Source organism: Crocodylus siamensis, chromosome 1, assembly GCF_052110815.1.
Source record: "Crocodylus siamensis isolate JL-2025a chromosome 1, ASM5211081v1, whole genome shotgun sequence".
NCBI lineage: Eukaryota > Metazoa > Chordata > Crocodylia > Crocodylidae > Crocodylus > Crocodylus siamensis.
In genome coordinates, this window is record NC_143395.1 from 213,944,390 (window position 1) to 213,970,006 (window position 25,617).

The window sequence follows — 25,617 nt, forward strand, 5'->3', positions numbered from 1 at the left end:
TCTGAAGAGGCAGACAGAGCCGCCAACGGCAGTGGTCCAATAAATCTCTCTCGTGATTGCTGTCCCTTTGTTCTGGTTCTAGGATTTACAGGACTTAGGAATACGTAGTGTTGATTGTTACTGGTGTTACTGTTGTCCTGTATATATATTACTAACTTAGTAGTGGCTGTTTTGTGTTTCTTTAATACACAGTTTCATTCGTGTACCACAAGCCTTCCTCTTAGTGATTATTAATTAAACTAGTGGTAGTTAGGACAGGATCAAGATCCACCTTACCTTTTTGGGAGAAATCTGAGGAGAAGCGGTTGTTTAGGCCAGCTTCAAGATTTGGTTTAAAAGATGCAATTTTCCCACAACAATCAAAACTATTAAAAAGGATAGAGGGTTGATAGCACCTATGGAGTGGACAGAGATTAGCAGCAAGGAGTTGCAAGTAAGCCATGAAGTCCATTGACTCACTTAACACTGTCTGAATAGAAATGCAGCTGCCCTTCCCAGGCAGTTGGTTTTAAAGTTTGAATGGAATGGGTATCAAAGGGGAGTGCAACTGCACCCCCGCCTGCCCCCATTAACCTCTGGAAAAGAGGGAAGCAGGGGCCCCTTGGCCCCACACTGGGAATCTGACACTTCACCGCCAATCCAGCAGAGCATTAGATGGAGAAGTTTGGCAGCAGCAGGTGTCCCACATGAAACAGCCTGCAGGTTCCCTGAATGTTGAAGCAGAAGTTATAGGAGGAATGATTTGGAGAGTGACACGAGTAAGCTCCCAGGAAGTTCTGTGTGCTTGGGGATTGTACAACAGCATCAAGTGCACAATGCACAACATGGCTAGAAGCAGCAGTACTGAATACTGTGCACTTAAATAAAGACTCAAGTTGCTGCAGTCCAACCAGCACCCCTTTATGAAACACCAAGAGTCAGCAGGATTCTGGCTAGGATCAGAGCGGGGGGATAAACCTGATTCTGGGCCTGGCAGGAATGGGGGTCCTTGCCCCTGCTTTCTGTCCCTGTCTGTCCATGGGCTTTCCTACCTTGCACAACACTGTCCCTGTACAGGCATGATAAAAAAGTGAAATGCTTCAAAATGGCACATCATTTAAAGAGATATTTTGGAGCATTCCAGCCACTTTTGGAACATTTCAAGGTACTTAAACATGTGTACAGTTAGCCCTTTGAAATGTTTCAAAGGCATTTTTAATTGTTATGTCTGTTTACATTCAGTAATAACTTCTTTTCTTCTACCTTATGACTGTTTTGCCTTTTTAGACTGGAAACTCTACAGGGTAGTGACTGTCATTTAATATGTATATGTACAGTGCCTAGCACAAAGGAGTGCTGATCTTGCCTGGGCTTTCTAGGCTCTTTTACAACACAATTAAATAATACTGCTAATAATATTAATGCATATTACACAATAATATGGCATGAATTACAAATTAGAAACTGTCCACAGGATTATTTTCTTCCCCAAGACCATACTTGGGTAACAGCTAAAATCACAGGGGATATCCAATGAAGCACAAACCCTGAAGAAAGCAATAGAACAGGGGTGGGAACAGAGAGGATGAAAAAAGAATAAATCCTGAATATGAGACACAAGTTAGATTTCAAAAGCAAATGAAAGGCTCTTAAGTGAAACTGCATGCATTTTGAATTGGAACCAGCTCTAATATTATGAAAAATCCTTGTGCCTTCAACTGTAAATATTTATACTGCCAAATTTCCTCAATCAGCTGCCAAATAAGATTCCCCAGAGAGACTTTTTATTTATTTATTTGATTTAGGTTTTAGCTAATCTGCCCTTGATTTATCCTGCAGGATCAAATTCTTATATGGCTTTGATGTACAGGTTTCCAGGTGCTGCAGATCAGAGGGCTGAGGGAAGAATGTGGAAAGAGTACATGCACTGACTAGAGCATCTTCTGTTAATGTGCAACTGACTGCAGTCACTGGAGTTTGAGCCTGTAGGAGCCTCCATGCTGATGAAGGATGGTGTGTTGATAGTCCTTAGAACCAGGCTCCTCTGTTTGTCAACAGAGCTGACTCTGCTGCTGTGTAGGCTTCTTCTGCCTGCTGCCCTACGGTGGTGTCTCAACACAATTTTGGAGGTAGAGGGCAGTCAATGATCAGTGGAGTACTAGAGAAAGGACTGATGGATTCTCACCCGCAGGTAACCTTCCACTTTCTCCAGCTGTGTCAACATTTGCTACATTTCTGATAGCATGTAGCTCTTTTCCAATCTTGCTAAAACAGTCACACCAGTTTAAATACCTGTCACCTTGATTAATTCCCTTCAGTCTCTGTCTCATTTTCCCAGTCAATGCCTCAATCAATGGGTGTTTTGCCATTGGCATCAGGCTGGATTCTACAGGTTATGCTTGAAAGAGAATCTATCTATCCTGTGCTTGGTTCTTCACCTTTCGGAGTTAAGATTTGAGGATGAGATTAATAGTGCCAAAGCTCATTAACTTTCAGTGAGACCTGCATATCTAAGTCCCATAAGTGCTTTTGACCAAATGATATGCTTTACCACTCCCCTCTATCCTATGTCTCTCCTGTTTATTTAGAATGCAAGCTTTTTAGGGCAGGGGCTGTCTACAACATTGTGTTTGGGACGTGTCTAGTACAACAGTACCCTGCTCTTGGCTGGTCCCTTAGGAACTAAATGCAACTAATAATAAAGTAATTACTAATCTTTAATAACCTCCAGACTATAGAAGGATTCAAGCCAGCAAACTAAGAATGAAGACCCTTTTATCCCTGGAACTGTCCATCAAGTCTGTTGACAGCAAGTTCTGAAAAACCCAGATCATTTTGCTCTATGAAACAATCCCCTTCCACATTTTCTTGATGCAATTAAAATGGGTATCAGAAAAACAATTCTATCAGTTTCTCCAGGCACAGACTTGTTTGTACAGCTCCTCCAAGTACTGAAGACAAGGCTAGAGCAAAAAATATTTTTCTAGTCTGGCAAAACAATTTTCATAAGAACAGCTGCAATTTGTGAGTATTACATTTGGTCTACTGGTCGGCAGAGGTAAGAATTGGACTCTGTATTTGCTATGATTTCACAGTTTTCTGGGTGGGCTGCCAAAGTAAGCATGTTTTGGATGGAAATCTTAAAAAAAAATAGCTAGGCTTGGAACCAAAGTAAGGTTTCACATCCATCACCTACCCAAGTTGGTTTCTTTTCATCCTTTGCCAGGGTTTGAGGAATACAATCCCCTTACATTCAAAGCAAAGAAGCAAGCATATACTAGACTAAATGATACTTGAGATTTGCTCCCTTGATGGGTTGAGTGAGATTAATGGAATCTGGTTTTATATGAAAGACACCAATGGAAAATGTTGCAAATGTACTTTTCCCTTTACTCCCAAAATGGCTGTTGCCCATTTCTTGATTGATATAATTTGTTTTTGGAGAAATGCATCTTTCAGATACAATGTCTTTAAGAACTCTTTCTATTCCAAGTTACCAAATATTTCATAGCTTTTTAGAGCTGAGATCATGGAGACTCTCCCTCACCTTCTCTCACATGGATGATCTTGTAAAAGGTGTTGTGGTTTCCTGTTCCATGGGAAATGATGAATTTTTAATGAGGGGTAATAATATGCTGCAGATAGAAATAATAAAGATAGACACTGTACAACTGAGTTCTACTTGTTTTTATTTTTATTTTTAAGGCTTTTGGGTTTTCGTTGTATACATGTGTCAGCGTTTGTAAATTTTCAGCCTTCAGTAGCTCAGCTTTGGATACCCCTTCCGTGCCAGGGTATGAGCTTATCAGATCTTAAATGTTAAAGCAGTACTGGGACCCGATCAGATTTTAGATAAGAAATCTTGAAAGAGAAATTGTTGTCCTATAGAAGTGCTGTTTAATAGGTGGCACATTTCCCCCTGAATCAACACAGTGCTGGGACATTGATTTTGTTCCTGTGCTGGAGGTGAGATCTCTGAACAAATAACAACGGGCATAAACTCATGTCCTTAAAAGCCTATATTATTCCTTAAGGGCCACATCTCCTGTTGCATGGGCAAGGAAAGTAGAAAGGATACAACCACTAAAAAAGATTTTGTGCTGGAGTACCTAATGTGAAGGGCAGTGGAGGGTTGTGAGAATGAAAGTGGAGCAGGGGAATCTGGCTGCTGGATTTATTGATGATTTTATTTTGGCACTGTCTTGATGCCACTAGGCATGCCTACATGATCCATTAACATGCAGCAATGAACTGTGGAGCTTATTGCTTCATAATTTATTGTTCCTGGGAAGCTCCCAGGCATACAGTTTACACGTAAGCCTGGACTGTAGCACATTGAGTTGTGTCACAGCAGTCCCAGTAGCCCCAGCAGGGGCCCAGCGGATCAGCCTGCCAGCCTGGTGCTGCTCTGACTGGGATCAATGTGCTGTGGAGGAGCTGGCTGGGACACAAGTCTGCTTCAGCACAGGCTTAGCTAGCCAGTAGCCCCTGCACTGAAGCAGGCTCATACCCCAGCCATCCGGCTCAACATCTACATGTGCTCTGCTGCGCATAAAAAAGTCCACATCAGGGTAGCACTTGTATTTACAAGTCTCACCTGCTGTAGAGTTTATTAGTTTTGTGTGCCCTACACATTCGGTGCTCATGTGTAGATGCTGTGCAGTACACATCAGTTTATCAACTACTCAGTAAATGTCTCATGTAGATGCACCCACTGAGTTTCAGCACACTGAGGGTGGGCATGTGGGATCTATGAGGCAAATTCTTCTTCTGTAGTATCTAGTGCCATCTAGTGACTTTATAGATCTTAGCTTAGAACAATGAGCAGACATTTTCACCTCAGTACCATTATAAAGTTCTTTATTCCCAGGATGTATCAGCTACAATTTAACAAGTAAAACATTAAAAAGAAAAACCCTTCCCCCACACACCTCTAAATACCTCAAACTTCCTTTAAGACAGGAGGGAAACCTTTGAAACTACCACTACTCTCAAGATGAAGCAAATTCACAGCTCTCAGCAGTGAGGCTGTGAACAATCTTTCACTGGCCTAGGGGAGGTAGCAACTGCAAAGCTATGGAATTTCAGCAGGCTGAAAAGTGGGAGAAAGGAAGCCACAATGTGACTTGAAAAATACAGGTACCTTGGTAAAGATAAATACTGTGCTCCAAACCTGGTAAAAATCAGTATTTGATTAAAAATCTCTGCTTAAAAAATAGATGCACTAAACTCCTAGGAAGTGAATTTTACCCGTACTTATTTTCATAGGGTGAAACACTACAGGCATTTTATGTGCCTGAAAGAAACTTGGCTTTAAGTAGGCATTCTGGTTCACCTTGGTCTAGTCTTCCAAATTAGGTTGCAACATTAGGCAACTTAAATGCTTACATTCTAGTGAGGGAAAGAGGAGGTTGGGGTTTGTACGACTGTCAAATCAGGCTATGACATCTGTCAGTGGAGTTACTAACAGCCCTCTCAGTAGTAAGAGATAAGAGTGAAAAGGTGACACTGAGTTCTGGGCAGAGTTTTCATTTCTGAAAATTGGTGGGAAGGCATTGTGGGATGGAGGGATAGTGTCATTCCTGAACTGACCTATAAATGGGTTAAGTGGTGAGCAAGGCTACGCAAAGAGTGAGAAGGGTGATATGGTGTCTCTTGGCCCAGGAGTAAAATGCTTTACAAATAGATTCCACCATTTTGCATGTTGCTTTGATGACTGTTAAAAGACTAGATCCTGCTTCCATTATAGTCAAAGGGAGTTCTGGCATTGATTTCAGTGGGAATAAGATCAGACTTAAAATGAGATGCTATGTTACTTGCTCAAGGTGTATGTAGTAAGTCAATGAAAGAACTGGGGGGAGGGGGGGAATATTTATAGAATTCATGGGGAGTTTTGTCATTTACTTTAGTGGGAAACAGTGTGTGCTTAACAATTACCCAGGATCTGTGACTGAGTCCTGGCTTTGACAAAACAATTAGGCAACTAACAGGGCCCTACATCCAATCAAAACACAAATTTGGGGACTGTTCAGTGCATTGCTTCCAGCCCCACTATTCATGAAAGGAATTCTAGACCCTGCAGTAGAACAAGGGTGGCAGATGGCAAATCCCAAATGAGGTGGAGGGTGAAGCTATCAAATGCAGCAGTCAAGAAGTGCCTTGAATTAAATAACTATAAATGTTGCGTCAGAAGATGGTTTGGAGAGAGACACTGTAAATCACGAGACGTTCTTTCAAGGAGCAGCCCATTGTAGAATATGCTTCTTGCAAATGTGCAACACAGGAGTTACTTCTAGAAGCAAGCATGGCTGAGCCCCTAAGTAACTGCAAATACAGAACATCATTCAACTCAACGACATCATTGTAAGGTAGCTGCAAAAAAGGGGCACGGCACTGCAAGAAAAAGGAAATACCTGGGTGGGAAGGTCAGCACCTCCACTCCAAAATGGCAATTTCTGCATAAGAAGGATGATGATGATGAATGCATTGGGAAGATGTTTGACTTGCACATGGTCAAACATCTTGGCTTTCCAGTCTCTGAATAAGGGAGTCAATTTGTGGCTTACACCTTGTTGTTCAGAGTCCAGCTAAGCCTAGCTTGGGTTAAAGAATCATATGGCTAAATGGCAACTTTCTAGGCTAGCAGTAAAAAGGGGGTCCTGCTGTTGTGTTAGCCAGCACAGTGTGAGCTGTGTCACTGAGCCAACATTGGAGCACGGGCAACTGGTGCCTCCTGAGTTTGGTGGGGGGCACCAGTGGCTGATTGCCGATTCTGGGGGGTGAGTCCCCCAGCTGCCGATAGCTGACCGTGGAAGTTTTGGTGGCAACACCAAAAGTGCCACCAGCGGTTCTCTTGGTGCCCCCACTTCCCAGCCAGTGCCAATCTTATGGGGGGCACTGGTCGGTGCTTCTCTTGGTGCCCCCACTCCCCTGCCAGTGAGGGCCAATCTCAGGGGGAGCACATGCCCCCCCATGCCCCTTCTATGAATCGCCATTCACTGGAGAGTGAGCGTGTAACCATAAACTACTTGTGTGGCTCTTGACCAAGGCCATCCAACCATGTGCCACAACTAGCTGCTATTGGAAGGACAGATTAACTGTAATTTATATAGCCATGACAGGGTGAGTGGCTAGTCAGCATTGCAAGACTCTAGGCCCAGATCAAAGGTAACTAACTTGGCCCTGGGCATGCAGGGTTGTAAGGAGTACCAAAAGGCAGGTGCAGCTGGGCAGCAGGCTGAAAGGTGAAATCCAGAATAAACAAATGCAGGATAATGTACATGGCAAGAGAAGTCTGGCATACACTGTCGGGCTCAGAGTGTATCTCACAGGAGCATGTCAAGGCCATGTTGCTGACTATATGGTGTGGTGACTGGAGAACGCATAGAGGCTGGCAAAAAGATCTTTAGCAATATGAGGATGGGAAACCATTAAGTTCAGTGCCATACCTATGATGGCTGGTACTTTCAAAGGAACCTGAGGGGAATGAGTGACCATATCCTATTATTCATTGAGAGGAAGGTGCTGAGGCCCCCAAGGTTCATTTGAAATTTCAAGCTCAGTGTACTCCTTCACTTTGAATAGTGGCTTTCTTTCAGATCACCTCTAAGAACAATGACATACCAGAAATAGAGAAGGGAAACAGTTGTGTCACAAGGGTTGGTGAAAGGGGGTTAGATGTTTTAGAAGGAACAGATTAGTGTTTAAGACTATTTACAGCAGCTTGGCCTAGTAAAATGTGTAGGAGATGCATCATTTCTATATAGGATAAATTATTTCTATCTAAGAGAACTTTTACAATATTTTCTCTTATGCCTGAAGAAGAGTGCTTGTGCCCAAAAGCTTGCAATTAAAGATTTTTCTTTTGCAAAAATCGAGTTGGTCTAATAAAAGATATTACCTCTACCACAAGTTCTGATTCCTTTAGGAAATGTTGAGTATTCCAGAGCAGTGTTTCTCAAGCAATGACCTGCTGCAGTCCACAAGGCTGTCCCACAAGGTAACTAGGACATCACGAGGCAGTAAAACCTCTCTTCTAGTCTAAAATAGAAGTATGCTTTCCCACTTCCTGTGCAACCTCAGCCTACTGGGGCCAAGTACTCCTTGTCTCTTCTTGTCAGTCTCTTGACACATGGTCAGATAATTTATGCAGGCTCCTCCTCAATATAGCTCTTTCCTCTGATAGTAAATAGTAACTGTGAGAGGATGACACTTTTTTTTTTTAACTCTGAGACTGGGTGACCAGCCTGTCAAAACTGAGACACTGATACAGAGGACAAATGCCTTTTCCCACATGGACAAATGGATGCTTTGATTATATTAAAAGACTACCTCTTCACCATGGATAGACATTTTCATACGAAGTACCCTTTCACTGCAATGATGCTTAGATCAACAGTTTACTAAGAGTCAAACAAAGATGTAAAACAACATCTATAATTACATTAGCTAAAATAAATAATAAATGGGCTAGCAAAGCTTCTGAATTAAGACAAACAGCTGAAGCCAGGAAGAAATAGCCCTATGTATTATTGCACAATTACAGTCAGATACATTATGGAAATTTGTTTCTTTTTTTAGCATTTTGACACTGTTAGAGATTTGTGGGGTCGGGCCAACATGGTTGTATTGCAGCTTGTTAATGCTCGTGCACCCAGGAGGAAGAGGAAGCTAGGCTCCATCTCCACAGAATTGTGATAAAACCCATGAAAATAATTTGTAAGTGCAGACTAGAAAAAAAAATTGTGGAAATATAGCATAGGGGACCTGAGAAGTTATTTTGCTTATCAGGGACTACTCTTATCCATGGACCTTCTCTGTTGATCATTGCTGCTTCTCAGGACCACCTAGATGCAGAGCTATTCTACTGACCTCTCTACTGTGATGACCAGCACTAATACAGTCTTTCTGCTGGTAACTTGGGAATACGGTGATCTTGTTGACAATGAGTGTTTCATTCTAGCTCACTCACCCCTCCTCCCTGCTCCCAAATATATGCAGTATAGTGTCAAGTCTACAGAACTAATGCTGAAGAGTGACTGCCAGGCTTGGGATTCCTGAGGTGAGGATAGCCACGTCAGCAACACTCTCATAATGAAAATTATGGAAGTAGGTCCCTCAGTCCTTCTCCCTTCCCAACATGGGGACAGGATAGGAGAGAGGAGATTAGAAGGATAGATCAGCAAGTAAAACACGTCTGAATGTATCTAGCAGTGATGGAAAACCCTGCTTGCCAGAATCCTGTGAAGAATCCTTTAAGAGGAGGCTGTCCATCACCAGCCACCTGAAGGGGTTTTCTCTCTCACTTTCCCACAGAGGGACCAAGTCAGTCTCAGCAGGACTGTCATGTTGCTGTTCAGAGACCCACTGGAACGTTATCTCTCATTGTTAGGTCAGACACAGAGTTATAGATCACATTTTCCTTCTGCACAAATATGGTATAGGGCTCCAGCTCCAGTTCATGATTGTCCTAGTAAATCAAAGATAAAAGACTGTGAGCATGAGGACTGCATTTGATTTTTAAAAGCTCTGGACTCTTTGAACAGAACAACATATTTCCTACCATAAATTTAAGAGAGTAAGTGCAGCATCGTGCTTCAACACTTTAAGAATTAAATTATGAGTGATCACCATTGGCTATTGCTCTGCTAGCAATACAAATGAAACCAACAAGATGCAGTATATTCTACTGTGTAGGGAAGTCTATTCCTGGTTTTGGGTGAACCTGAGATGTTCTTTCACCTGCAACTCTTGGCTTTCTCTAACCTTTTTCATCTTGGCCTTTTTTAGACTGTAAGATCTTTGAGGAAGGGGTTGCTTCTTATTTGGTCTTTATAGACCATTTGACATACTGGAGCCTGATCGCAGCTGCTTCCTTAAGATTGTAATGAGGGTTTTGTGATATGTCAGCGCAACTGTTTGTGCTTTGCCTAACACTTATATCAATGTAACATCACTTCTTGCTAGTAACAAACAAGAGACTTGCTAGAACAGATGCACCATTTCAGAAGTTTAGAATAAATCAGGCTTTTTAACCTGATGAGATCAGGTTGATTCTACTACCTCTCTTAGGTACTGTTATGGCCCCACTACCCTAACAGTGGAACATCACACAGGGCAGGTAGCCTCACAACATTCCTGTGAGGAAAAGAAATGCTACTATCCACTCTTTAAAACAGGGAACCAGATACTGGGATGCTAAGTGATACTAAGCGGCAGAGCAAGGAACTTCTCCCTCTCCTTCCTACCTAGCCTTATTTGACCACAACAGTTAGCTAGGATCTTGGGTCTGGTTGGTCATTTACACTGAGGCCTTTCAAGGCCACTCTGGCTATAAAGGGGCCTTAAGAAGTATATGAATTACTGATTAGGATTTGTAGAACTGAAATTCCTTTTTCAAGCTTCAACATTAAGTTTATTACATGTCATTGCCAGAACAGATCCACCATTTCAGAAGTTGTGATACATGCTGACATATCACAAACCCTTAAAAAATACTGTTTCTTACTTTCAGCAAAAAAACAAACAAAAACAAAAAACCACAAAAAACTTTGAAAACCACAGCTTTCATTGCCTGGTTGTCCAAGTGCTGTATGTACAGAGCATGCTGCCATACAGCAGTGTATACAGTTGTTGTCAGCACAGCTCACAGGAGGAGAAAGAGACTTGAAAGAGTCCTTTCCTTTGGATGCTGAGGATGCTAGTCTAAGTCCTAAATGGGAATACGCTATCAGTGCTTTTTGTGCATTTGATTCATATTATGATAACCTCTGGGTTATCTGCAACTATGTCTAGTGATAAGTTTGTGGCATGCCACTGCAGATACCAGTGAAAGCCATAATCTGGTTTCCTCTCCATAAAAGAAACTTTCCAGAAGTGCTTGCAAAGCAGGTTTCCCATTTGGTGACATCTTGATGGGTGTCACTCTCCTTACCTGAACATTTTCTGTGGGAGCAGTTTCAGGAGTTTTGGTTTTCCGACAATTCCTGTGGGAGGACAAAGGGGAGAAAATGGGCTCTTATGGTACTACATCTTCCACATTAGGTTAAGCTTCTGAACTCAGCCATCTTAAGTCAGAGGGGCCTTGACTTTTTCAAAAGTCTGCCCACTAACAAATGCCTTCCTTAAGTCCTCTAATGAGGCTAAAGATCATCTCCCAGGTCCTCCACTAGGCAGCTCTTGACTCTGCAGTTCTGGGTCCTTCCTACACATTAATTTCAGGTGGCTCCTGGAGCTCTTACTCCCTGGATTCTCTACACATTAACACCTGAAACTAGTTTCAGGAACACTTTAGGTGGCTTAAAGTTACACCACTCATGGTAGGTTTCCTTTGATCCAAGTTACCTAGCTTGTATTCCATTAATGTGTGGCCCCTCCCCACAGAGGAGCTGCCCAAGTTGCAATCCCCCAGCATCCCAGGATGCAGAGTCTTCTCCTCCACCCTCCTGTTCTATGTGGACAAACTCTCCATCCCCTGAACAATACTGCCAGGAAGGAGGGGAGCAGAGGGGAGGGGGTTCTGGCACCCAGACAACTCCCCCTCCCACCCCTGGAGATGTGACCTTCCCACCCCCAGGGGTTCAACCCTGTGCAAGCAGTCTGCAGAGCACATGTAGCAGCTAGGTAACATGACATGGATGGGTCTAGGATAGGAGGCTGGGGTGGGGGTGAACAAAGTAGGGGGCCAAATCAGGCCCCCATGAGCTGGGGCTTCCTTCCCTGGGAAAGGAACAGTAGGGCCTCCCAAAAGCACCTTCCCTCACCACTCCTAGACACCTCAGAAAGTACAACCAGCACCCTCCACACCCTAATCCCAAGTCTCAGTTTATTAAAACTTGAGACTCTTTCCTTTACTTCCTCTTTATTTATTTTTTTCCGTTCTTTTTTTTTTAAACTTATTTGTCTTTTATCCTTCAGAGGCTGGATTCCTTCATTTTACCGCCGCCCCTCCATTTCCTTTCCACCTCCCATTTCATTACCCACTCTCATCCCATTAACTCTCCACCTCCCAGCTTCATGTTCCTGCCCCCTCCCAGCCCATTTTGCACACCCTCACCTAGAGGAGGGATAGAGCCTATCCTGGCTCACCAGTCCTGACTGGCAACTCACAGCTGTAACTCCTAGTCAAGCCCCTGCTCACCAGCCCTGTAGTGGCAAGTCAGAACTGTGAAGGTGGGGGACAGTCAAAGAAGGTTTTAAGCCTTAAGATGTGACTGTTCCAAACTCACTAGCACTAACACTGATCAACATTTGAGCAGCTCAAATGGCAATGTGTAAAAATGTCCCTGGTATCATAGCTCTCTAGTTGTGCACCCTCTGCTCAAGGCTTGGGAGCTCTAAGAACAAGCAGAAAGCAGAGTGGTGGAGTTGAGGCCCTCTGTAAGTATTATGCCCTGAATCAGATTTTCTCTCCATGAATTAAGCCCCCTTGGAAGAAGAAGGAGGACATGAATTGAAGTAGTGGGTTAGAGAAAGGAGACAGTTTCATAATTTCAAAGTTTCATAGTTTCATAGTTAATGAGATGACTGAAGTATTCTCTCCTGGTGCACGTGGAGCCCTGTCCTGAATTTCCTATGCTGTGCTTTGTAAAGTCTTACACTGGCACTGCCTCCCTCTGAGTCATTTCATCCCATCCTGGTGGACCTGAAGCCCAGCTCCACCTTGGGAGGTTCTTTAAACAGCAAAGCAACGAAAATTTTGCAGTTTTACTCTCTTTATGACCTGCCAGGGGAGTCATGCTTAGTCCTCTGCAGCTGGGAGACAACTACTACCTAGATAAATTGATCCCCATCTTCCCCAAAAGGTGGCTAAAAGGAGCAGACTGACAGACATTGTAGTATTCAAAGAACAACTTATCTTTCTTCATTGTCCATTTTGGCAGGACAATTCTACAGGTAGGCCACAATGGCTATGTCTACATGAGTGATGGACTGCATAGTTGCTTAACTGATGGTATGATGCAGAGCTGTCCCCGCAGTTATTTTTAGAAGCTACTGCTCAGTAGCAATGAGGTACTCAAACTAGCTTTGCATTTACTAGTTCAAGTACCACTAGCAGTATACTTCCAGCAGCACATGTTTCAGCACTGACTATAACTAGGGACCTACACAAGGTGTGATTGTGCAGATTTGGTGCAAACTGCAAAATCAGACGATCTCTGTGAAATCCCTGAGAAAAAACATGCTTACTAAAAATAAAATTCTGGCTCCCTTGACAGACATCCCTCTCAGCCAATCAGTGATGAGGGGTGGGGCCCCCTAGCAGAGAGTCCTCTCCACCAATCAGTCACGGGGGGCAGGGCCACCAGGGCCCCATAGCCAATCTGAGACAGGGGGTGGTGCCAGCTACAATAAGTCCTCAAAAATGGCAGCTGGCCGTGTGATCTGCTCCTGAAATTGGCCTGGTGCCTCGTTGAGTTGGGTAGACCCCTAGCTATAACGCATACTTAGAAGTAGGGCATATTAGCCTAGGCAAAACTCCATGATGCTGCAGCTCTACTGCTCCTGGTACTTGAATTAATTAAAGATGGATCATGAATACCATGTAGATTGACTGTGAATTGTTTTGCCTTTCTCTGCTGCACCATACCACATGCTCCTCATCAGAGATGTTTGCATAGCATTGAAATATCACATATCACTTTAAACTTTCTCTCAGTTCTAGGCAAATTAATTTGTTAACACCATATCATACATACCTGCCATGATGCAGCTTATAGCAGTAAGTGAAAGCCAAAAGGAACAGGATGCCTATAATGAGACCAGCAAGGGTGGCAACGCAGATAACCCATTCATTACCTTTTTCTGAAGAGAGAAAGAGTGCATGTCAGTATTTCAGGCCATTTCTGTTACTATGTCCATCTGAAGACCATAAACTGTTGGAAATATTAAAAAATAAAATAATAAAAAAATATTATCACTGCTCAGCAAAAGCCATGCCTGAGACAAAGAGATTATAGGACTTGTGCAAACTCATGAGTAAACCCTCTGACAGAGCTAGGCAGTCTATCATGCCCTTCAACTGCTAGGTTGTGTTCCAGTCATTGTGAAGGGCTCTGTATATCTCATCACCAGGGATCCGGGTTTTCTGTTCACCACAGAAAAACATGGTAAAACCTGGATTTTCTCATTTTAAGGAGAAAAATGTGGGAAACGGCAGGTTTGCACTTGAAGGCTGGCGGAGTTCCAGCCTGCAAGGGGCTGGAGGGAGCAGGGGATGCCATGTATATGCACACATGTAGACAAGCACACAGCAGCCAGGAAGTATGAGAGCAGGGCCCCGCAGGTAAGTCTGGGGGGCAATTGAGGTCCCCATAGGGACAAGGAGTTGGATGGGGCTGGGGCTGGGGCTGGGGCTGGAGCTGGGGCTGGGGCTGCTGCTCATGCTGGTAATATTACCAGTGGGGTTGTGGGGGCTGAGGTTTTGGAGTGAGGGGCAATGGCATTGGCAGGGGCAGGGCACCAGCATATCAGGGCTGCTCAGCACCACAAAGCAGTGTGGGGGAGGAGTTGCAGCTGGACCTGCATCCTGGTGAGTGAAGGGGGCAGGATAAGCTCTGATTTTCCATAATAAAAAACCCAAAACTAAATGCCAAAATATATAGGTATTTAGAATTTTATTATAGTGTTTGAGGAACTGGTAGGCTTACAAATCGCTTTAAAATAGTAACTATATCAATAAAACATTGTGTTCAACTGATACCTGCATATATAGTGATGTTTCATTTTAATCACAGGAAAATGCAGATTTGGGGGGGGGGCGTTAATCAGGGAATTTATGATTTTTAAACAGAGAAAACCAGGATCCTCAGTCATCATTCAACCTGTAGCATATAGCTCTCCAAGGCAAAAACACAACACAGTCGCTATCTCCTCACAACTGAGGTAATGAGGGTGTGCATCCATTATTTCAAGGCTGGACACTTGAGTGGACGCTGCTGTCCTGCGCTTTCAACTGTTCCTCCAGTAGGGTGTGTATACTGGTATCCCAACAAATTTCTATTCTGCTCCCCTTCAGCTGAGTATTATAAAATCCAAGCAGGTGACAGCTGTGACTTAGGTCCCATACGTGCATTCCCGGCATAGCTCTGACCAAAAGGGACTGTCTCTTGTGGGGTATTAAGGTGGTTTTGTCTTCATTTCACACATCACCTTATAGCCACCAGGCTGTAATGACTTGTGGCCACTATCTAGATGGGCCATGGTAATTGGTGATAGAGGTGTGAAAGTCTCCACAGCCAAGTAACAATCCCCTGCCTGGCCCTGGCCCTCAGGTTGGACACCCCTATACAATGGGGACAGGAAGAAGTACCATATCAGTCTAGCATGTTATAGAGGATTTCTGTAGCTTTACCAGATGTCCCTTTCCAGACAGTTTATGGGGCTCATTGGAATTGTTAGCTCAGCCTCAAGGTCCCTGCTGCAGCCTGGCCAGTATCACTGGTGCTTCCCTGGGCAGAGATGCATGTGGGTTCATTCATTGTGAGTGCAGCCTGAGCAGAATAAAAGTGGTACTCACCGTTACCTGAGGGGCAGCCTATGGATGGGCTCTGGTTTCCCGTTGGATGAAAGACAGAGCAGGTTACTTGACTGTCTGCAGTGGTGTTAGCAATGCATGTGCTGAGAACAGTCACTGTCCCATTGGGGTGAGATTCGTCCGTAGCGCTGTGACAGCCTTCTGGGACCCACAAGATTTGTGCAGCTGGTTTTCCTGCAGCTGCCTTGCACACCACATTGCCACTTGTGTCACAATTCACAGTGACCTTGGGAGGGACTGCAAGGCATGAGAAAGGGGAAAGATTTGCTGTGTTAGGATGGTGCTTTCTCGCTCCTACCCAAGCGCCTTACAAATTGATGAGAATGGGTGTGAAGGTAGAACTGGCAATCAAGGGTCTTTTCACCACATGCCCTCTGGTATCAAGCTGGAACAAAAAAACCAAAAGAACCTTCATCCACACCAGGACTAGGGGTTGTTGAGGCCAACATGTGAACACCAACAAGAGGAAGGCTAAGAACTAGTCAGCCAAGGTGCTCCTGAGGGCCTTTTCCTTAAATTGCTTTGATTGACCAAGTATCCAGCTCCACCCCAGAAGCTGAATGGACAGGACCATAAGCTCATCTGTCCATTATCCAGGTCCCAATCTCCTCCCTTAACAGCAGTGAGACATGGTTTTGTGTCTGGCTGTGCCACTGAGGTGTTGCATAAGCTTGATCAAACCACTTCCTCTTTGTGCCCAGTTCCTCAATTTGTATCACACAAGTAATAGTGGTGTTGTCCTGAAGTAATTTGATATCTATGGATGAAAACTTTTACACAGCATTAAGTGCAGCTGTTTGTTGTTCAGAAGTCTTTGTAAACTAAGGGATATCTTAGGAGTGTGGGACTGTCTGAATTCATCATCAAATGTTTTTAAGTGGGATAAATTTGGTAAATTATAGCACTCTTGAAAGCGGGGGGTTGATTGTGATTCAATATAGTGTTAGCTAATCCTTTAAAGTTTTCACCCATTCAAACAGTTCTTCCAGTGAAGCTCTGCCCAGTAATACTTTCTGCTTTTCCAGTCCTGGGCTTTTCCTGGCAAAAAATGGCTTCCTATCCCAAAATTATGTATCAATTCTGTGAGGCAGCTATCTACTCAGCAAGAAGAGATCACCGGGCTCATTTAATGAGAAACTCCTGGTAGTGACCTCAGGTCTGCAGAGGGAAAAGACTAATCTGTTTATGATTTCAACACTTACTTTGAAATTTAGAGGCATAACAAGGCAGTGGCAGTATATAGGGCAGTATATGTGACAGTATATTGGGCAGCAGTGGCAGTGGCACAGCCAGCTGGCAACTGCAGTGACTGCTATCTTTATGTTCCTCACAAGTAGGAAGCTAGGGCTACTCCCCTGATTGCCTCACCCCTGCCCCAAGTTACACTACTGCTGCAGGTGTCTGTAGGAATTAATGTGTGTAATTGGGCATCCAGCTGGAACTGGTGCCTTAAAAAAAATGGCATCTGGGAAAAGAACTACATGGTCAGCACAACATACATCTCCTACCCTTGGTGGATTTTTCACTTCATTGTCTCCTCCTTTATGGGTCTGGCAATTTAATTGCTACCTGTGGAGTCATGCCTGCTGTGAATGGAGGATGTTGGTTACTAAGATTGTTGCTCTGGCACCTTTCCTTAATTGGGCAGAAGTCGCCTCTGAGGAATGGACAGGGATGGGTCTTTACAACAAATAGAAAACATGTTCAAGCCTGTCCCTTCCAGCCACACAGCCAAAGAGTGAAGTTTCAGAGTGCAAGGGACAACAGAAGGGAAAGGGGGCTGGACAGAAGGAAAGGAGAGGGGGTAATCACAGAAACTAGAGATCAGATTGTAACTGGGATTATCCCAGCCTGATATTCTTTCTGTACAGGAATCTCCTAGGTTGTGTTCTCATCCTCATATGGGGAGAGGAGCTCAGTGTCAGGCCTGGATCTGATCATGTAGCCCACTGAAGAACAGTACAAGGTATTTCCTACCTAACACAGTCAGACGGTAGCATCGGTGGAAGTTCCCATCACCGGTTACCATTTCACAGATGTAAAAGCCCTCGTCAGTGAGTTGCACTGATGGAAGCTGAAGAGTAAAATTCTGCTCTGGTTCAGACTTCCAGTCCAGACTCTCACTGCAGTTTGTTCTGTTCATCGTGTGTGTGTCGTTCCTGTAGGCCAGGCTGCAGTGAGCTCCACTCCATGGTCGTATCTTCCAAGTTACTGCTACCAGACTGTCCCATGAAGGTCTAGGACAGAGCAGCACAATCCTGCTACTGGCAGACCCGCTGATGTTTTCTGGAGAAGGCACAGGGAAAGGAAGACACTTGAGAAGTCACCTAGGAAACTATTCCAAGTCTTAGAACAAAGACTTATAGTGCACTGCACTACTTTATTTAGACCTTCTTCAGATCCTAGAGTTGTTCCATGTATTCATAGCTTCAACCAGCAACTGCTAATTTAATGTGTGCCTGTGCTCCCAGTCTGTAGGATTATCCCCAGCTCCATACAATCTTCTCCCTACTGCAGCCACAGTTCCAAGTTTCAGAAGGTGAGCCCTGGTGGGGAGTGGAGCCCGGCTGACCCTGTGGGCACAGCTGTGCTAGAGGAGCTCCTGGGGTAACTTCTAGTTTTCTTCTGGCTTTGGCAGCAATTGTGATGAAAAATGGTGCTGTGGAGAGCACAGCCTTAGCCATTAGCCTATTCTAGACTACAGCCATTTCTGGCCTTTTGCAGCTACTGTGCCATCCACAGTAGGGGTTTAGGTTTAATAGCTGGAAGCTCAGCAGTATCAGAGAGGCTTGTGGGTGGTACACACCCTGGTCAACAGTTCATAATATTACCAGCATGAATATGCCATTATATGGTTTATTTTTGTTGTAGGTATGCTAGTATAAGCCCAAGTATAGACAGAATTCCTCTGATAAAACCATCCAACATATTAAGTCCCACCTGTTCAATATTTTTGCCCCATCCCACAAGGACAAATTATGCCTTGGTACACTAGAATAAACATGAACCAAATCCTTTAATTTAATGGAGTTAGGTCAGAATTACACTGAGGTTACTGAAAGCTAAATTTGGATGAATGTATTTATCTGACAGTGGGCATTTCTACACAAGATGTTTACTTAGCAGTGGACTAATTAGATGTGCAGTAAACATGCCAGGTCTACATCTGTGCTCCTATTAGGTTGGAGTAAACTAATTTACTCTGCAGCTGGTTAGTACTTGTAAATACAATTATTATCCTGCTGTGGAATAAAAAACTCCACAGCAGTGCACATGTAAATTCTGATCCAGCTAGCTGTAGCACAAGGGTGTTTCTGTGCTGGGGCAGTCTGCCAGCTATCCCCATGGTGAAGCACCCATGTGCCTCAGCCAGCCCTTCGGCAGCATGTTGAGCTGGGAGGAGCACCCATAGGCTGACAGGCTAACCTTCCAGCCCTCTGCCAGCCAGGGCTGCCGTGACCTGGCTCAACATGCTGCACTCCCCAGCATATGTCCAAATGGCAATAAACTCTGGGGTTTACTGCCCTGGAGTTTATTGTTCCTGGGTGCACATTCAAGCACTGTGACTGTGAGCAATAAACTCCAGGTCAGTAAACTCCAGAGTCTATTGCTTTGCATTCATTGCATGTATAGACATGCCCAGAAACAAGCTGCTAATGTTGGTAGATCTGTAAAGCCAAGGCAGCCTTGGTTGAGGGATTTTCAGTCCACTTCTTCCCCCACCACCAACCCCTGCTCCCTAGCATTACTTTCATAAAGTTCCACTCAAAAAGCCTTCACTACTTATGGAGGCGGAAAGAACCCAGTTATACTTTTGGGTCCCACGTGAAGATTGTGACATTGGCAATTAGAAGATCATATCACTTCTAACTTGAGTAAATTTGACCTGGGATTTATGGGACTAGAGAGAGTATGTTGTAGCCTCCTCTTAGATTTAGCTCTGTGAATCTGAAAGTGTTATATATTTGAATATGTCTGCTTCATGTGGATGAATCATCATGAGCACTGTGTATTTATCAAACTGAATAGAAATATCATGTCTGCACAAGACTACCACAAAAACATCAACATTGATTGAAAAAGGCAAATTCAACCTTTTCAGTCCTACAGAAATTGCTGTTTTCTGGATTTATTTCCTGCATTACAGCAGACAAAACAAACTTATTCTGCATCTTCAGTGAGCTATATAATATTGATGCATTACTGAGTTAGGTTTTTTCTTGGGAGATCTTTGTGTTGCATGACTGGCAGTAACAGCCAGGTGAGTGCCCTTGTGTAGCTAGGACACAGGCCTATTTTACTATCACATCATTTAACCAAATGTAAAGTGCCTGGAGTCAGAAGCTCTGGTGGTTGCTCCCCACTAGCTCTCCTACTTCTGTCCCTACTGGAACTGCACCGGCAGTAACGCAGCATTAGGAATATAACAGTGACCCCAAGTCCTTGGGGTCCGTGAGCAGGTGTGAACTCCATGTGTCTGTGTGCAGACAGATATAACAAGAATGTCATTGATAGGGGACCAGTTGACTGGTTCAACCAGCCCCCCCGCCACACAATCCCACCCAGTTAACCCTGCTGGGGTCTTGGGCAAAGCAAGGCCGGGCCCATGAGGTGGGGGGCTCCATTTCCCCCACTTGCCCAGCTTCAGGAGCAGCAGCCATGAGGTTGCCATTGTCTATGGCCTTGGGCAGGGGAAGGAACGGAGACCCCCACCAAAAGGTCCTGGCCCAGCTGGGGTTTTGTGGGGAGCTGAGCTGGGCCTGTGAGGCAGGGGGCTCTATTTCCAACCCCCCCATTTCCCCAGCTCCTGGCATGGCAGCCTCTGCTACTATCAAGACACTCGCACAAGGGGCAGGTGGGGGGAAAGGAGCTCTCTGTGCAGTGTGCACCTGGCTTGGCTCCCCACAAGACCCCAGCAGTGGTAGCTGGGGGAGGGGGGTGGCCACATGCAGCAGGTGGGGCTCCTTTCCCCCACCCCACTTCTTCCTGCCCCACTGCGCAGGGAGGAGACAGAGGTTTTTTGTCTCTTCTCTGTGCCAGCCCCATGGCGGCGGGGCTGAGCCAGTTTTCACCTGCACAAGCACCTGTTCAGCTTGCAAAGTCACAAGGATGCAGGCAGTATCACTCAAAATTAACCTTCTCAGGTTTATCACCCAAAATTAACCTAAGGTACTCTGCCCTATAGAGTGCCCCTGTCTGGTACTTCATCAAATGAAGGTTAAATTTTCACGTGATCTGCCATTTTAAAAGCACTCTCTAGCCATAAATATTTGCTATGTTATAGCTATAGAGCACTTCTAGGAAACTCATCTCATGAAAAATGTAAAATGTACTGTAAATGGCCTTTGTCAGGCCATGAGCCAGAACAACCTCACTCAATTCCAGTGCTGGTCTGGTGGCTTTCATGGCATGACAAGTAGAAAGGGGGGTGTTTCCATTGTCCACACCAGGGCCAGGCAGCTGGGAGTTGCTCTGGCACCACTTTTCCTAGCCTCCTGCTCCCTGGCTGGAATGGGAATGCAGCTTTCAGTCAGAAGGGAGCTGCACCCACACTGCTGCTGCCACTTTTCGCCAGGCCCCCACTCCATAGATGCGGGGGCACAGCTTCCAGCTGGTGGGGAGCTACACCAGGGGCAGGCAGCTGGAAGCTGCATGCGGCCTTCTGCTTCTCCCAGCACCTCCCACATTTTGGCTGTAGTGTGAGTGCAGCTGGAAGTTGCCCAGCCCCAGCTCAGTTCACCAGCAGCTGGAAGCTGCACCTGCACGGTACCCAGGGAATAGGGGTGGCAAGGAGCAGCAGTGATGAGGGTGCAGCTTTCAGGTGCCCAGCTCTACTGAAGCTCTTCAGTGGGAGTGAGCAGGGGAAGAGCCTTCCAGCTCTGCAGGCCAGATCCACTGGCTCTTGTGTTGCCACTGACTCTTATGTGGGCCTTACGTTGCCCACCCCTGTTGTAAGTAGAACTGCTACCTTTTGGGGATTGCACTGCTGCCAGAACACCACTGCGGGTGGTGGAGTACTCAGGCCATCGTGCCTTCCAGGGGTCAGTTCCTGGAGTTTTCCCAGGACTTCTCTAGGAGAGGAAGACCCAGATTGGCTGGACACCAGGGAAGAGGAAGAAATCATGGCCTACAAACGCAATTTCTGATCTTTCTCAAAAAAAAAAAAAGAATAAAAAAAACCTGTTTGAGTTTAATAAGGAACATAATTACACTTCACCAAAATCTCTGGGGTGGTTCCCTGATTGCGAATGCACAGGTGTGTGGGGGGGAGGTGGGGAGAGTGCAGCCTGACCCTGTGACAGGAAATGGACCTCACTCAGCCAAATCCCAGGTTCATTTTGGGTGGGCGTGTGAGTGGAAAGATTGCCAGATGTTGGGGGAGCTGCGTGGCCCCCTTGCTTGTGGTTTCCAGGAGGCTGGTTGCTCCAGAGGCCCCTAAAATCTCCAACTTTATACGCTCTGCCCTGGAAAGCATCACTGGCTGTTTCACCTGCCTGCTGAAACCCCTGCGCTCCAGGGCCCCAGGTTGATTTGGGGTGGGATGGCAATAGAGTAATTATCAGCTGCTGCAGGGGGAGAGGAAGGAGGGGGCTGTGTTGCCCACTACTTGCGGTGACCAAGCGGCTGTATGCTTCAGTACTTCATTTTCCCAATGTTGTCAGGAAGTTTAAAACAGCTTTAAGTGGCATGTACATCTAGACTTGTGGGGTTTAGAGTGTATTTAGAATTTTTCAAGGGTTATATCTGTTCACACCCTCTGCCTACCTTTGCCTGCTTTATATGTGGTGAGGTTCATTATCTGCTCTCTTCTGCTTGCGAGAGGGAGAACTGCTATTTGACAAGCTCCACCCCAGAGGCCCCATCTACTGTTACAAGACTGAATATTCTTACAGTGAGGCGTGTTGTTCGATGTCACCTGGGAGTGATCCTTGCTTTTACCAGGCAGTATATAATAGGGTTTAAATGTGGACAGGCTGTTCAGAATAGCTCTGATCCATCTAAGCATTTGAATTCCTGCCTTTCTAGCACAGGTCCCGCTGAACTTCAACTGAACTGTTCACACTCCGAATTAAGCAAGTGAGTAAGAGTTTTGCTAACTGGGTGCTCCAGTATGGACACAAAGTTGGAAGATGCCAACCCAGCCTACTTTGAAGATGAAAAACCCTGCAGCTTGGAATTGTGACAAAGTGACAGTGATTCCTAGGACTCAGCCCTGGTCACCTGTGTTCATCCTCCAGGGACTCAAGCAGCACTCTTGTTCCCATTTATACCACAGCCATACAGCAACATGTGAGGCAGTAAAATGCTGTGGTGCAAGAAGAGTTGTTACGCCCCTTGTTCTCAAGGCCCTAAAGACTTTGCCTACTAATAGCTATGAATTCAGGAAGTACATTACCGTAAGTAACAGTTTGTGTCTCGCAATCCTCCTGCTTCTCCTGGGGAATTGAATTGTTTTCTTCTTTGGGCTGAGTCTTGGGTTCAGTAGTATTACCTGCCTGGGAACCTGCGTACAAAGAAAAATTTCAAACCAACTTGTAACTGGATTGGAAGCAAAGCATTCTTTAGTCTGCTGATTGATGAAAATCCACTTCTTCACAATCTATTGAAGGCAGCTAAAACATGCCTCAGGCAGGACAGAAGGGCTGTAGTGTAGGCATGAATGGGAAGGGGTATAGAATTTAGGAGAGGGCATGCCTAATTAAACTAACACAGTGAATTACCTCTCTAATTTTGATTCTTCCAGACACAACCTTAGCCCTTGTATTTCACTTTCCCGCTCTCTTACATGGGGACAATAGCAACTTCTTCCAGGCTCCTGGGAAGCTTAATTCATCAATGATCATAAAACTTTCTTTATAGAATAAAAGCTAGATTAGTGAAAAGTAGTATTTAGAATACTAAACCATTGGTCTTGGCTTTTATGAGGGAAAAGTTTACTTGGGGCTTCATATTCAGCATGTTGCCTGAATTCTGCTATTCCCTGTAATGCTGCTGAGAGTAGAGTCTTTTATATTTTAAAGATTCCTAAAAATAAATCACTCAGGATTACATTTTAATTAAAAGGAAAACCCCTTGGGAATGCTTGGTAACTTGTAAAAGGAATATAATTCCATGTTCATCCAATCACACATTCTGACCTGTTTGTGACTCTTCTATGTATTTTGAGAATGATAGCAGTTCTCTGAAGGTAGAGAAAATAATATTCCAAACAGAAGACCTTCTCCTGACAGTCCTGGGGGCAGATGCTGCTGTAACTGTACCCTGTAACACAGTGTTGTTTCTATAGCTTCATGAAATGAAGACTAAATCTGAAGGTGCTAGGAATTTTCTTGGCCAGCATGTGGGGGAAAATATCTCATTGTGAGCATGTCTACGTTAGCCTTACTTATTACACTGTCACACTGGCGACTCATGTTCATTTTTGCATCACCTATAACTCCAAGATCCCCTTCTGCTGCTGTGCTACTCAGAATGGTACTTCCCAGTCTATAGGTTTATTGGAGATTCTTTCTCCCCAGCAATTTGCAATTATCTTTGTTAAATTGCATCCTATTCTGATCCATCCACTTCCCCAGTCTGTCCAAATCTGCCCGAATTCACTCCCTACCCTCTAGTGTGTTTACTATACCCCATAGTTTGGTGTCATCTGCCAATCTGCGAAACTGCAAATCTGGACAGAGTGCTTTCTACACCCTGATCTAAATTGTTGATGAAGATATTGAACAGTGCTGGTCCAAGGACGGAGCCTTGGGGGACACCACTGCCCACATCTCTCCAGGTAGAAACCAACCCATCCCACCACTCTCTGGGTGCATCCCATAAGCCAGTTTTCCACCTGCCTAACTGTGAAAAACTCCATGTCACAGCTATTTCATTTATTTATAAGAATTGGGTGCGACACTTTCTTGAAAGCCTTTTTAAAACCAAGTAAATAACATCTATCTCTACCCCTGCATCTAAGCACTTTGAGACCTGGTCATAAAAAGAAACCAGGTTAGTCAGGCAGGATCTGCCGGCTATAAACCCATGCTGGTTGCCCCTTAGCATTGTGTTACCCACTGGCCCCCACAAATATGATCCTTAGGATTTTTTCTAAGGTCTTGCCAAGAATAGAGGTGAGGCTAGCTGGCCTATAATTACCCAGGTCTTCCTTCCTCCCCTTCTTGAAAATAGGGACCACGCTGGCCCTTTTCCAGTCCTCTGGGACCTGTCCTGAGCACCATGAGTGCTCAAACAGTTGCGCCAGTGGTTTCACTATGACACCTACCAATCCTTTAGTACCCTTGCGTGAAGATCATCGTGGCCCACCAACTTAAATATGTCCAACCCCTCCAAGTGCCCCATTTATTTAGGAACATTGTTTCCTATGGGAAAATTGGTTTCGAGTTACAAATTAAGTCAACTTAAGGCGTGGTTTTCAGGAACCAATTGTGTCATAAGTCCGAGGACTGCCTGTATTTTATCTTTTGTTTTCAGAACATTTATACCCACCAGCACCTGCACTTCCAGTGTCAGAAAAGTTTGTCCTTTTTCTTAAGCTGCTACATTTGTGGCTATACAAATACTGCTGTAGAAATGGAAGGGTTTGTTTAGTTCTATACATTTTCTCCAGCCAAAGACAGTATAAAAATTGGAGTTACTATTTTGGACTCTGATGATGTCATCAGGAAGGAAATGAGAGAGGCAGAATGCTTCAAGATGGTTTCTTAGCTTTAGTTCTGTAAAAATGCAGGACACAGAGCTGCTTTCCTTTACTTACTAGAGTCAGGTACATGAGAATGTCAGTCAGTGTCATCCATTCCACTGCCTCATCTAAAAACGTCTAAGCAAATCTAGGCAGTGAGTGGGTGAATTTGACCAGACATGGCAATAGCAACATTGGGTACATTAATAGTGCACAGTAGCTCAACACATACGTGTAGCATCAGCTTTCTGAGTTGTTGGACCCTCCTCTAATGAGCTGTCCTCCTGTGACAGAGGACAGTTTCCCCAGTATAATGTGTGGCTTTCTTCAGAAGTGGAAATCAAAAAGGAGAGAAGACAAGCTATGCTGTCTTCCTTTCCATCAGCTACTGTCATGAAGAGTCAGGAATGAGTCAGGC

The 25,617-nt window shown here is 44.7% G+C and overlaps 1 protein-coding gene across 1 annotated transcript in view; it reads right to left on the bottom strand.

Moving 5' to 3' along the window:
* Positions 1-3,698: 3,698 nt before the first annotated feature.
* Positions 3,699-25,617, bottom strand: part of LOC149874105 (cell surface glycoprotein CD200 receptor 1-A-like) — a 35,957-nt gene continuing 14,038 nt past the window's right edge. Inside the window, exons 2-7 of the mRNA XM_090056367.1 lie at positions 22,911-23,018; positions 17,492-17,800; positions 15,497-15,751; positions 13,677-13,782; positions 10,913-10,964; positions 3,699-9,448 (exon numbers count right to left, since the gene is read on the bottom strand). Of these exons, the coding sequence (XP_089912493.1) occupies positions 9,335-9,448; positions 10,913-10,964; positions 13,677-13,782; positions 15,497-15,751; positions 17,492-17,800; positions 22,911-23,018 (944 nt within the window). The 3' untranslated portion in view covers positions 3,699-9,334. The remainder of the gene's footprint in view (positions 9,449-10,912; positions 10,965-13,676; positions 13,783-15,496; positions 15,752-17,491; positions 17,801-22,910; positions 23,019-25,617) is intronic.